We start from the raw sequence: 15,016 nt of genomic DNA, 5'->3' as shown, positions 1-15,016 counted from the left end.
CCAAAGAATAGCATTTATTTGAAAGTTAAATCTTATAGCATTATACATGTCTTTACTTTGATTTTTGATCAAACTAATGAATCCTTCCTGTAAGTAAAAAAAAAAAATCTTACTGACCCCTACTTTTGAATGTTTTTTTGTATGTTTGTACATTCATAATGATGTTAAACATTTATAGCAAAGGGTATATTGAATTTAAAGGGATAGTTCACTAAAAAATGGAAACTCTGTCAATAAATACTTACTCTCATGACCTTCATTCATCTTCAGAACACAAATTAAAATATTTTCGATGAAATTCGAGAGCTTTCTGACCTTTCATAAACAGCAACGTAACTATTTGATGTCCTTTCTACCTTTCTGGGCCTTGAATGTGCTAGTTGCATTGCTGTCTTAATTTGTGTTCTGAAAAGGAATGGAGGTCTTACATGTTTGGTCAAAATTATCGATTTTTCTTTTATGCCAAAAATCATTAGGTTATTAAGTAAAGATCATGTTCCATTAAGATATTTTGTAGATTTCCTACCAGAAATATGACAAAACTGAATTTTTTTTATAAGTAATATGCATTGCTAAGAACTTCATTTGCACAACTTTAAAGGCAATTTTCTTAATATTTTTTTTAGCACCCTTAGATTCCAGATGTTCAAAGAGTTGTATCTCTGCCAAATATTGTCCTATCCTAACAGACCATACATCAATGGAAAGCTTATTTATTCGGATTTCAGATATAATGACCCTTATGACTGGTTTTGTGGTCCAGGGTCACATTTTTAGGTGAACTTGCCCTTTAACGCATTTGAGTTGTTATGAGACTTCATATATGTCTAATATTTTCTTGCCCTGCATTGGGTTTTATCAAAAGCATTGATTAGCTGCTTTAATTCTTCATTGATCTGAAGAAACCCAGTGTATGGAAGCAGGCCATTATTTAAATGCTCATTTATATGTATTGTTATTACCCTGCTGAGTCTCTATTACTCTTGAACTGCAGCTCTCTTTCTCTCTGTCTGTCTCTCGTATCTTAGTATGATCAATAGTAATGGAATGATGGAGCTCCTTGAAATGAGAGTGGGCAGAACAGATCGACCATCTCCATCTCTCTCTCATATCATAGCTGTGTAATGAGGGTCCTCAGATGCTTTTTTATTGATTACAATGGTGCTAGTACAATATGGGTGTGAAACCACTGATTGTATCTTTTAATGCTCCACTGTGCTTATGTGTCTATGTGTGCCTGCATTAATAAGAGATTTAACACAGTGCAAGAAGGCCAAGGGCTGTGGGGCTCATTTAAAAATAGAGGTTAATTATATTCCACTAATTCTAATATAATCGTGATTAAACTACATCTTGGATTTAATTGAGATTTAAAAAGGAGCGCTGTTTAATCAACATTTGATTGTAAATCACTAAAGCTTGTATAATTGTCACTGAAATGTATTAGATTTATGCTGAATGCATTCTGCGTGTGTGAGTGTATGTGTGTGTAAACTGGAATGCAGCCCTGGGCTGACAATGACACACGGTCTGCTCTCTTGTGGCAACTACGGTGAGAACACACACTGAATTAAACATTGTGCGATTTAACTGATTGATTGCGGTAATAACAGGACCCTCATTAAAGAAAGAAAAGGGAGAGCAGGATAAAAAACATCTCTGTCATAGCTCAGTGTGTGTGTGTGAGTGAGAATGCGTTTCTATGTGAATTTGTGTGCATGTATATGAGTGTGTGTGTTCGTGCGAGCCCCTCGTGTTGTTTACGGCAGTAAATTACGGTCGGAGGCGCTCCAGTACAATAGGGTCTCGTGACAGTGTCGTTCATCAGGGTTATCCCCGTACCACAGCGCAGTGTGATGGAGTGAACGCACACCACCGACCCTAATACGCTCTGGCAGCACTGCTGAATATTTCTCTAGTGACGGCTCAAATAAATGAGCTGCCCCAATGTTTTTAATTAGACTGCAAATCTGAACAGACTGCCAGTAGCTATCAGTATCAGCACTTCACCGTGCTGCTCAAAATTCAGGGTTTTCTTAGGGGGGATTTTATGAATTGCATCTGATAGCTTTGTTTATTCGCACACGATTCACGAAAGGAATTATACCATCACAAACAAGGCCAAAAATTCTCTGCTGGGTGCAATTTGCATTCAGCACTGTGATCTAGGCACCTCTTTAAATGCAGAAAGTGTGCTTGAGTAGACAGTGACTTAATTTAAGTTCTAAATTAAACCTAAATATTTTTTTTTTTTGCACAGAAAAAGCAAGCAAATAAGGGTTCAATATAATATATTACTGTAAGCACTAATCCTAATGACTTAATACTACATAATGAACTTTTTTGAACGCATGTTCTAAATTAAATAAAGCTTTGAGTGAAAAAATGATTCAATGAAGGAAGCTCTGGCATCAGAATTAGGAGGTTTCGATATTTGCACATGGAGGTAAGGCTGAAGCATTCATTATAGAAGGTGTGAATGTATCTAGTGCTCAGCTGAAAGGGTGTAAATGATGTGATGCAGGGCAAATCAATATGCCATTAACTACATCACAGTGAGGGTGGAGAAACAGGTCAATACATTTGGTGTTATCTTTGTTAATGTACAAATATAATACCATGCCTTAGCCAGGACGTCTTTTATTTTATCTGTCACACTCGTATAGGATGCCTTCCTCCCTCAATAAAATATTAAAGTCACTATAGAAATCATATTGTTTCATGGTCTTTTATCACAATATTGCAATTAAAGTCAGCATTAAATGGAAATTCACCCTAAAACTGCGAATGATTCATCCATGCATGTTTCTTTCTTTCTTACTTTTTTAGAGCTCGTAATTTTTAAACTGTCAGAACTCAATTTCATGGTTAACCGACAGTGTACTTAAAGGGAACCCCCAGGTATTCAAACGTGTGTGGCTAAATACAACATAAATTATGTCAACATAAATTATGTCTCTTACTGAAATATGTAGTAGAAAACCCATGAAAGATTCATGTTATTAAAAAAAACCAACAACATAATTTTATACATATTTTGAACTATGGGGGGCACCATCATTTTGATTGCGTAAAATGACTGCACTCTGTAAACTACTGGCGCTACCTGATTTTTATCATACTGATATGATGACCCCAGCTACTGAAAGAGCTCACAGGTGGTGATGGATAAGCGTAAATTTAAACCAAATGCTGTACCATCCATTTTCCTTACAAGGAGTCTAAACGCCCCAGATATAGAGTGAAATTCACACTGAGAAACTCCTTTACGTCCTGCCAGGATGGCATCTAGCATTTCTTGCCGTTTGTGAGCTTTTTCTGTAGCTGTGGTCTACTAAAAGCCTCAAAGGCATCAGGGCTGAAGTGAACAGAGCAAAGACGCAGGTCTTTAGGAAGTTTTATTAGTCCACAGGCATTTTCCTATTTTTACTCCTCTTCTTATCACTAGGAAAGCAGTGAAGACTTCCATTGCTTCTTTTGCTGCCCTTCAACTGAAAATGACAACCAAAAGCCACATAATGTGGCATCACATCAGTATTTTATTTTCCGAGTAGTGTATTTCGAGTTGGGTTGTGGTAAAAATAGCACCAGATCATTGTCATCTGAATAATGGCGCCCCTCTTAGTCCAAAATATGCATAAAACAGTGTGGATTTTTTTTTTTTTAAATAACGTAAAACTTTTATGGGTTGTGTACTACATATTTCAGTAAGAGACATAATTTATGTTATATTAAGCCACACAAGGCTACATGGGATTCACTTTAAAACCCCAACATTTTTTTAAATTTACATTTAGATCTGTCTCCATCCGATCAACAACTAATAAATAGAACCCTAGAGTCGTTCTTTTTCAATAATAGGTTTCACTTGGATGTACAGTACATCTCAATACAGAAGAAAATCTGTTGCTACTTCCATTACATTGTGACTTTTAAAGTAAAAATGAGATTTTCTCCACTTCTAACTACCATAAGACTATTTATTAAGTAATATTTAAGTTATTACCTCATTTTTTTCCCTTTTAAACCTTTCAACTTATAGGTTTCTGCTGTGTTCTCAAATTCCATCCTGTTAGTGTTTTGGAAAATTAATTTAACTAAGAAAGGGCAGTTCACTCAAGTATTAGTTCACTCCTGAATAAAAATTTCCTTAAATTAAGGAAATTTAAAATGTTTTAGTTGAAAAGAAATGAAGGTTTTTAGAGGAAAACATTCCAGGATTTTTCTCCATATAGTTGACTTCAATGGGGATCACCGGGTTGAAGGTCTAAATTGCAGTTTCAATGCAGCTTCAAAGTGCTCTACACCATCCCAGCCGAGGAACAAGGGTCTTAACTAGCAAAACGACTGGTCAATTTCTAAACATTTGTGGTTAAAAAAAAAAAAAAAAAAATTAACTTTTTGTTTAGAAAATGACAGATTGTTTCACAATAAGACCCTTATTCCTTGTCTGGGATCGTGTAGAGCCCTTTGAAGCTGCATTGAACCTTCAAATCATAGATCTCCATTGAAGTCCACTATATGGAGAAATCGTGGAATGTTTTCCTCAAAAACCTTAATTTCTTTTCGACAGAAGAAAGAAAGACATGAATATCTTGGATGACATGGGGGTGAGTAAATTATCAGGAAATTTTAATTCTGGAGTGAACTAATCCTTTATCCTTTTTTTTTTTTGTAGGAAAGCTACATTAACATAGCAGTTTCACTATCTCAACCTAACCTGTGTGAGTCTCTCTCTCACACGTTTGAAACAATTTTAGTCGTAATCCTAATATAGTTTTGCTGCATTGTGTTACACGCATGTATTGCAATGTGCACATTTTTGTGTAGTAGTTTAAAAGATACAAAAGAAACTGATCAATATGCTTGTGTCCACTAAGACACAAGTGAAAATCTATTTGGAAAGCGTCTCACTCAGTTCTGTCAGTTTTGTTCTTTCTGGCTGCAGTGATAACTCTGGCTGCACCAGATGTCACGAAGAGGTTAGAGTTTATGATAAGAAAGCCAGCGGGGTCATAACGCTGAGACAAAAGGAACATAAATTCATGAAGCACATTCCTCTGCCCGCAGGGAAGACAGTGCATGTGACACGGCGTCTATGGCAATTTCACCTCACTGTGTAAAAGGTCCCACATGACCTGCTTCTATCAAAGCAGCGCTGCGATGTGGCATACGCAGACGACAAGAGAGAGCGGGAGGGGTTAAGGACAAAAAGAGGAAAGACACACAGCTTATACAAGGTTCAGATGGCCTTCACAGGCGAGACGGTGTTGTCATGGTCCGCTGGTCATACACTGATATTGCCTGTGTCAACAGCATGAATAAAGCAGTTGTAATAAAGATTGTTGAGATTTGCTGTTGTTCGCTGCAGAGGGAGGGGTGGCTGCTCTCGCTCGGCCTCCGTTTCTCCCTAAGGCTTGAAAGCTTGACTGAACATAAAGGCAAGGCTGTCAAAACTCGAGAGAGAGTTTGAGGGAGGGAGGGATGGAAAGAGAGAGAAACAAAGGCGAGGGTGATGTAGGATGGTGTATAGGACTGTTGTCTTTTAACCTAGTGGGCGGAAGCCATTGCAAAGAAACAGAACAGGGCTGAACAAATTATAAATAAATAAAGAGATATGCTGCAAGCTGTGTGTTGACTACAACAGCGAGTGCCTCCCTGTATATTTATTTGTTCAAACATGCACTGGGGAAAAGACAACTGTCTGCCACTAACAGCTAAAAACTAGATACAGTATATACTAGATACAGTATATACATAGATCAACCTATTTTTTTTCTTTAATTGATTGCCATTCTTGGCATATTTCTATTTTTGCTCTCATATGTGCAAAAAATTAAACAAGATATGGTCATTAGGAACTTTAAAATTTCCTGATAATTGCCATTCAAGCTGTTCATGTCTTTCTTTCTTCAGTCGAAAAGAAATTAATGTTTTTGAGGAAAACATTGCAGGATTTTTCTCCATATAGGACTTCATTGGGAACCAATGGGTTGAAGGTCCAAATTGCAGTTTCAATGGAGCTTTAAAGAGCTCTACCCAATCCCAGCCAAGGAATAAGGGTCTTGTCTAGCGAAACAATTGGCCATTTTTATGTACTATGTAATACGTGAAGACGAGCTAGTGCAAGATTAGCATTTGTGGTTAAAAAGTAAATACATTTTTATTTTTTATTTTTTAATTACCAATTGTTTCACTAGATAAGACCCTTATTCCTCAGCTGGGATCGTGTAGAGCCCTTTGAAGCTGCCTTCAAATTGCAATTTGGACCTTCAACCTGTTGGCTCCCACTGAAATTCACTATAGTCCAAAAATCCTGGAATGTTTTCCTCAAAAACCTTAATTTCTTTTTGACTGAAAAAAAGAAAGACACAAACATCATGAAGTTAATCGTCAAACAAAAAGTACATTAAAACGTCTTAATAATGTTGAAAATATAATGTTAGACATATTCTAATTATATCCAGTAAATATTAACCTAAACCACTCTGTAGCTGAAAGAAACATCTAGCTTCAAAACTGAATTGGTAAAACACAGAGACGTCTGTTTGCTAAAGGCAATGCAGTAGATACAGATAGCATCATGTATATAAATCTGCACTGTAGAGCAATCTGTGAGCGATGATCTCAGTCTGTAGACAGTAAGGGTGACTTCTGAATCCTCATGATTCTTTTTGCACAGGAATTCATCTTCCATTATCTCTTAGTCCTTTGTTTTCCTGCCTCTTAGAACTGATTTATTCTGCCATTTTGGGTCAGAGTGGACACTCGTTCGATCATCTGGGCTCTAAAAGTAATCCTCTGTCCTCCCTCCATTGGCCACCATTACATGAAATTGATGGTGATTTTTGAGGCAGTGACTGGCAAGCTTTCACAAGCACTTTTAAAGTGGAGTTTAAGGGTGGAGGCGTTTTAAAACACAACTTTTGTCCTGAAACTCAATTACCCAAATGGTGCAATGTGAGTAAAAAGCATTCTTTTGGAGGAGTGCCCCCCAGCTCCCTGACATAAAATATTTATCAGATTTAGACTGAGAAACGAGCTCTTCAAGACACTAGTTTCGAGATACAAACATAAGTGAGCCGCATTTAAATAAAATGGAAATAACCATCATCGCCATGGCAAGATGGATTGGATTGAATATCTCAACTAGCATGATCTTCCTTCCTGGTTAATCACTGTCACTTCAGCGAAACAGCTATTAGTAGTTCAACTCGCTACACAACAATCGATTGCAATTAAAGACCATGGCATCAACCTCAATCCACTGGCCTCAAGTGTTTGATTCAGAGTCCTGATTTAGAAGAAAACAGGCCTTGTTTGCACAGCTCTAATATGGATTATGGGAAAAATTGGCTATAGATTTGCTGTGTGTTGTGTTGAAATATGCTATACTATAATGTACGATTCTAATCATTACAGTTGAGGTTAAGCAAGCATGTTATTTTTTTGTTGTTTTAATGTTTTTTTTTTTTTTTTGTGATAGTTGTTTATGAATCACTTGTTTGTCTTGAACAGTTAAACTGTCCGCTGTTCTTCAGAAAAATCTTCCAGGTCCCACAATTTTTTTTTTCAGCATTTTTTTGTATTTGAAATCTTTTCAACAATGACTGTATGATTCTGAGATCCATCTTTTCACACACAGGAACATATGCAACTATTACAGAAGGTTCAAACGCTCACTGATGCTTCAGAAGGAAAAACTTTATGCACTAAGAGCCAGGGGTGTAAACTTTTGAACAGAATGAGTATGTACATTTTTCTTATTTTGCCTAAATATCATAATTTTTCATTTTGTACTGCCCTTAAGAAGCTACAGAAGATACTTACATGTTCCCCAGAAGACAAAATAAGTTAAATTTACCCTTATCTTCAAATTCCAAAAGTTTTCACCCTCTGGCTCTTAATAAATCGTTTTTGCTTCTGAAGCATCAGTGAGGTTTTGAACCTTATGTAATAGTTGCATACTGCATACTGAGTCCCTCAGTTGTCCTCAGTGTGAAAAGATGGATCTCAAAATCATACAGTCATTGTTGGAAAGGGTTCAAATACACAAAAATGCTGAAATGTATACTAGTAATAAAACTAGTACTGTATATGCATTGTATACTGTGTAGAAAAAGAAAAATATATTGACTGATATCTTTGAGATTATCGCAATTAGCCATCTTTTGTCAAGAGCCAGTCAATGAAGAATAAACTTTTTTCCCTTTTTAAAAAAAAATAATTTAGTCCCTTTATTCAGCAAGGATGCAATTGATCAAAGGTGACAGTAAGGAAAAAAATATATTATATTTCACAATATTACTCAAATAAATCAACCTTGGTGAGCCTAAGAGATTTTTCTTCTGACCCCAAACTTTTGAACTAGTGTACATTTAATTTGCTGCCATTGAAATAAAGTGTATTTATTGTATATCAGCATTATATCAACCACTGGCCACACTGCTTATCAGTAAGCGCACTGACTGGACAGGCCACTTATATGATTTCACGCCACCTAAAGCTTTGTTTTTAAAAGAACAGAGATAAGGAAAAAACCTGCTGAACTGCCTTCAAATGGTGTGATACAATTTAAGATACCTATGTATTGAGTGAGAGACTGAGAGAGAGACAAAGGCAGGTCTGGTGTTCCCAGCAGTGAGCTGTGTCAGTCTGTCGGTGTGGTTAGCTCAAGTACTACTACGCTCATTAATTAGCTCCTTAGGGAGGCTGGCTGGCTAACGGGAATGGGGGAGGAGGTGAAAGCGGGATGTAGGGGGCTTCTGAGGGGTTGATTGAGGGGGAGAGAGGAGGAGGAGAGACACGGGCCCATTATCTGACTTGTCTGCGGTTGAGGGTGCCTGGCATGAGGTGACGTGCACACGGCCGCAAGCTCTGTACTACACGCACGGTCAGACTCACAGCGATGGGTCTAGGAGCAGCAGTCTTTCCCTCCCTTGCTAGATGGCTACATCTGTCTATCAGACTCAGCCTCATCATTAAAGCTGCCAGACGGGGTTTTCACATAAATATTTCCACCGTAATCGTGTTTTCAAAACTTCTCTTCAGACATGTCCTTCAGTCTCGAAAACTACAGGAGTTCTTTGAGGTTTAGCTTGTTGGTTTTGTGTGTGTATGTGGTCATGTGTTTACCTTGGATAGATCTCTGTAGTTGCTGGGCAGAGTGAGGTCGAGTTCTTCGCTGTCGTAGTTGGTGATTACCCAGGGGAACACAGGATACTGGTTCAGATCGTTATATGTTCGGCCTGAAACACAAGGAAGGTCAAGACTCCTCACACATTTTCTCAAGTCGTATTACCATTATCATGATTGTACATTATCATCATTATAATTACATAAGAGTCTCAAATAAAGAAAACACAGAAACTACAGTTACTGAAGAAAATGTGACTACAGGGAGCAGAAGACAACTGTTATTTTTAGTGTCAAAGATGTTATTTTTAGTTTCCAACTGTTGTTAGTTTTCTAACACTATGTTTTAATCAAATGTGACAAGATTCCAGTGGCAGTGTTTTGGTTATTTGAGGTTTCAGTGTGGGCAGAACTACGTGACCCAACATAGCAAAAAATAAAAGGCAAGTTACAGACAAAGTGTTTAGCCAATCACAGCTGGTTAGGATAGAAACCCAGACATTGAAAGATACAATTTGTCACTTCTTGTGTCACTCAGGTGTTAGGGCTAAAAGTTATTCATTAGTTAGTAAAAACAACTTTATCTGTAAATTCAAGGAGTTCAGGTATCATTGGCTTTTACCAGAGATGGTGTTGAGGAACATGAGGTACTCAAAGTTGGGGATTTCTCGTCTTTGCCAGCGCTGGGTCATGTTGGAGGCCTTGTAAAGCTGTTTCGGACTGGCCAGAGAAATCCGTCTGTCAGAAAAAGACAAACACATTCAGAATTGTAATCATATATTTGCTGTTCAGTTGATTTTAAATATAAGCAGTTTTTCAATTCAAATTCAATATATATATATATATATATATATATATATATATATATATATATATATATATATATATATTGTACAGATGACAGATTATGTATAGACTATGGCATAAATCACAGACAAACTGCAGTAAAATGTATGAAAATACAGTGAGAATCTTTAACTGTTCCCGTGATCTGTTGACACATTTCTTTATCACTCAGAAAGAGAAAAGATCTTTAGTTTCAGCATCTTTCCAATTTGACAATAGCTTCAATATTCACTTAACGCAGAGTATTTGTGTCAGTTTCTTCAGAATTCAGATTGCTCAAGGTACTTTCAGAGCACTGCAACATTGTTTGTGGTCAAACTAATGTAAAAGGTTCAAATCGTATGACTTTGTTAATACAGTACATAAACTCAGGACTTATATAGCATTTTGCCGACTTCAATACCTAAGGCTGTGTATTTGAAAGTACCAACTGCTTTAATACAACATCTGTATAAATAAAATAGACAAAATATGATTAAGTACTAGGGATGTATTGATATCAAAATCTCACGATAGGATAATACCTCGGTATGAAGTCGACGCTACAATATTTATTGCAATACTTTAAAAAAAAGACAAATGAAGACTTGGAAAAAAAAATACTTTTTTAGAAGAATTTTAAAGTAAAATCTAATGCACTTTGAGAGTTCAAAACTAAGAGCTCCAACCCATGTTCTTAACTAAGACAAATTAAGTCAAAAAAAAAAAAAAAAAAGTCAATGAACTGACTTGTAACTAAACTTTAAAAAGGAAACCCAACCCTTTTAGTTGTGGTATACTGACATGGTCTAAATTACATTCACACTGGTAAAACCAAACAAATTAGAATACAATAATAATAATAATAACAATTTTATATTATTGTTATTCCTATGACAGTAATGGCCAAATATTGTAAAACAACTGCACTGTAAAAAAAAAATGACAATAAATATTTCACAGGTATATTATTTTGCTTTACACCACAGTAGGGGGATTACAATACTTCTTTCCTAATTTCTACACTTGATAGAGATATTTTGAATTTAGGTAACGTTACCCATTTAAACCGCTGTCAGCAATTCATACTGTACTTTTAAGCTTTTATTTTGACAGAAACAACAGTAGAGCTTTTATTTTGACTAAAAACTCCAGCTTCAGTGAAAACAAAAAACAGTGCTTACAAAAACGCATCTCACTAAAAATTTAGTGGAATGCTGTAATCATCTGCCTGTTATTAATGTTGGGAATTACACGAATATGAAAATAAAGCATAAATGGAGCACATGCAATAATCCAGTTCACTGGATTCACTGTAAACTTAGCCGTTCTGAGGCACGCAAAACACCGGATAATGAGCTTCGCTTTGAAACACGCAGCGAAAACAGACTTGATGAAGGGATTTTACCATATTGTGCTTTCGCTTTAGCTTGTTTGACAGATACAGTGCCAAAGCATAATGGCCCAAAACACAACTTTAAAAAACTTTTATGTTAGAATAAGTTTAAACATATTTTAAAAATCTATACTTTTGTGACCACAATGATGTTGAGGCAGTTTTGCTATCCCAAATCCACGATATTGATAATATCGTTACATTCCTATTAAGCAGTGAAACATTTTAGTACTGTTATATGAAATAGTCAAGTCACCTTGATTTATATAGCGCTTTATACTATACAGATTGTGTCAAAACAGTTTTACTGTATTAAACAGGAGAATAATGTGTTGATAATGCAAAAGGACGATTGTAAACACTATATAAAATAGTTACCCTGGAAATCCAGAGGTCTCGCGAGAGCACAATTTGAATTGTCTCTGCAAGACACTCTGGCATCGAGCAATGATGCAGGTTACTGCAATACGTAAGCAATTGTGGGAACCAATCAAATCGGTGTATCTGATGTAGGCGGGCCAGAGGCGAGCTAAACTGATGATGACAGCACTGCGACGTCCGAATCATAGTAAACTTTGAAAGATCGCTGTCGCTACAGATGAACAACAAGTTGTTTAAAACGGCTTTGGCCGCTACAATGAACGAGTTAGACTTGGCTTTCCATATAAAAGAGGAACAGAAAACCGAAAACTCGAATCGTTCCTTTGCAAGAAGGACGTTTTTGCTGTTTTGCCGACTGGATACGGCAAGAGTTTAATCTATCAGTTCACGCTTACATATAATTAGCCGGAGAATAGTAGTGCATGTTTGGCGTGCTGTCCGGTGAAGGGCTCCGAGCTCGGGAGTGGCCCGAACCCAGAGTACGTTACCCCCTAATAGGAGTAGCGAGAACTCGGAGGGATGAGATGGGGTGGTGGAGGGTTACTGATAAACCATCGAGTGAATTGAGGTGAGTCAGCTGTATTTAAACCTATGGCGCTGATTGACTTGTGATGTTTACGCTAAGCATCTGACACGCTTCTCCCGAACTTTGTTAATGAAACATCATTTAGCTCTGCTGGTAGCTAAGCGTGTATTGTTGTGATTGGTCGTGGCGTTATCCAATTGCGTGCAGTTAGAGTTTCAAATGCATGCTTGGTGCCGCCCCTCGAGTTAGGCAGTTTTCATTGCTCGATCCCAGACCCATAATCTTAATAGATTAGGGTCTGGATTTTTCCAGGCTATAAAATAGTATCTGTCGAGTCAAACTAACAATACTGCCAGAAATAAGTGTTCCCAACTAAGCAAGCTAAAGGTGACAGCGGCAATGAACTAAGACTTCATCAGTGATAAGCCTTGGGAAAAAAAAAAAAACATGGGAGAAACCAGGCTCAGTTCTCCTCTGGCCAGACAAAGCCAGCATGGCTTACAGACAAATAGCACTCGGCCAGTCAGATTCAACGACAGGAACTCTTCTATAATTCAGAATATAACCAACATCCAAATCCAGACGTGAACACAGACACACAATGGCCTCATGGGTAATGTGGGAACCTGTTAAATGAACATGCACAGTGCAAGCAAATATGTGGACACTAAAACAAATGACTCTCCATCCAATTAAAACAAAGCGAAATTAGAGAATTCATCACTGTCACCCAGCGTGATTACAGTCATTAGGCCTCTCTGAAGTTTCCAATGCCCTTTGCCCCTCCTAACACAGAGGCAACGCAGTAACAGTGCTAGGGAAATGCCACACGAATGTTAGCAGAAGGGCATAAGTGAATTCATGGCAGGAGAGGGTTGTCTGTAATGGTCAGTACAACATTCTTTCATTGCCACACACAAACCATCGAGAGCCCTGTGTATCTGTGTGCGAATCAGTATTCACTATATTTTGTTACCTACATTGCGATTTTAGTTACTTAAATGCAATGAATGTTTGCTTTTAATAAGAACACTGGTTTTGAAGAATATTGTGATGGAATTTCACTTGTCTAAATCATCTTTTCTTTGGCTGGATTACAACAGCAGCAGTCTGTGTGTTTCCTGTGTTTCCCATGTTTCCAGTCTGCCCTGCAGGCTCTGCTTTCACCCCTGTATTTATTTCTCAGTTGGCGAGATAAATAAATGATGTGAATTGTGTTTGTGTGAAGGTAATTAGCCAGTGTTACAGACACCCCTGACACCATGCACACATTAACACACACAAACACGCAGTGTTGGGCCAGAAACATATTCTACAGAGGTGCGCAAATGTAAAAAAGGGAATGCCTAGCCAACAGATTGCAAGTGCAAAACTGAGCAACCATGCGAAAAGATGGCAGAAAAATGGCAAATCACACACTTCCGGGGGGTTTGCAAGTGTTAATTTTGACAACAAATTTTGATTTAGCCTTAGTCATAGTTTTTTGACTAAAATGCCATTTAGTTTTAGTCTATTTTTAGTCGACTAAATATTATAAGATTTTAGTCAACTAAATCTACAGTAGAAATCTAATGGATTTAGTTACAGTGTAATGCATTTATTAAGCATTTCTCTACCAAACTCTACCAAATTACCAAACTCATTGTATAGGCTTGATATTAAGGTTGTATCATGATAGACACAGATTTAACTGCTGTGACACATAACATTCCTTTATATTTAAATTAAATAAAAACCACTTCTCAAAAAAAAAACAAAAAAAAAACAAGAACATGGTCTTCTTTTCAATGTAATTCCAATGGTTATATAGGCTAATTATGCAGATGAATCTTTATTAAGGCTACTAAAGTGATTCAGTGAAGCAATGATTTTCTGTCTTTCTTTTGTTGCTTGATTAACATTAATGCCACATACAATAGCAACTAAATTAGGCTGCTGTCCCTTTAAAACCGAATGCACGGATGCAATGTACTGATACACGTCCGATATTCTGCCAATTGTTAATGTTAATTTAAGACGTAACTGAGTGTGTTTACGTGAATACTCCTCAAAACTGACAATTCGACATCATTTTGTGTGTATTTCTCTATTCATGAGATGCGAAAGAGTACTTGTTTGCTGTGTGAGAGGCGCTGCTTTGGTGTCTGCTATCAGAAAACCAGACCGAATTGAGTTCTCTTTTGCGTCGTCAAATTTATCCATATGTCTGCTTTTCTCTTACTCCAAGATATTGACTTTTTTTTACTTTTTATGAGACGTGCAGCAAATGTATGCTAGCTTATGTCCAACCGATAGATCAATAAGCTATGATACAGTTCAAATGCTTGCATCTAACCCACTAACCACGTTTGTTCAGAATGAATCTCATCCCAAATCGTTTCTCCCTAACATTTTCGTCTCGTTTTTATTAGTTGCTAAAAATGTTGATAGATTTTCGTCATTTGTCATTAAAAATGTGTTTTTGTTTCGGTATGGTCTCGTTTTTGTTGGTGAAAAAATTATGACGAAAATTCTTTGTCAGCGAAATGAACACTGCTTTCTGCAGGTATTTCAAATAGGAGAAAAAAAAGAGTGTTTACTACTGTAATGTAATGGTGCACATGAAACAGAGAACATGCCTGGTCTGAGGAAGGCCGAAATTCGTGCCGACTCCAACTCTGGGGAGACAGTGCACCACCTTTTTCACTGTGGCCGCATCTGGGAAGTTGAACATGACTGCCGCTGTAAGGAGAAAAGAAAACACACTTCATTCA

At 37.1% G+C, this 15,016-nt stretch overlaps 1 protein-coding gene across 1 annotated transcript in view; it reads right to left on the bottom strand.

Moving 5' to 3' along the window:
- Positions 1 to 15,016, bottom strand: part of lrba (LPS-responsive vesicle trafficking, beach and anchor containing) — a 352,295-nt gene that overhangs the window by 78,390 nt on the left and 258,889 nt on the right. The window contains exons 41-43 of the mRNA XM_073842640.1: positions 14,882 to 14,984; positions 9,758 to 9,873; positions 9,136 to 9,248 (exon numbers count right to left, since the gene is read on the bottom strand). Of these exons, the coding sequence (XP_073698741.1) occupies positions 9,136 to 9,248; positions 9,758 to 9,873; positions 14,882 to 14,984 (332 nt within the window). The remainder of the gene's footprint in view (positions 1 to 9,135; positions 9,249 to 9,757; positions 9,874 to 14,881; positions 14,985 to 15,016) is intronic.

This window comes from Garra rufa, chromosome 6 (genome assembly GCF_049309525.1).
Source record: "Garra rufa chromosome 6, GarRuf1.0, whole genome shotgun sequence".
Classification (NCBI taxonomy): domain Eukaryota; kingdom Metazoa; phylum Chordata; class Actinopteri; order Cypriniformes; family Cyprinidae; genus Garra; species Garra rufa.
This window is presented reverse-complemented; position numbering and strand designations above follow the sequence as displayed.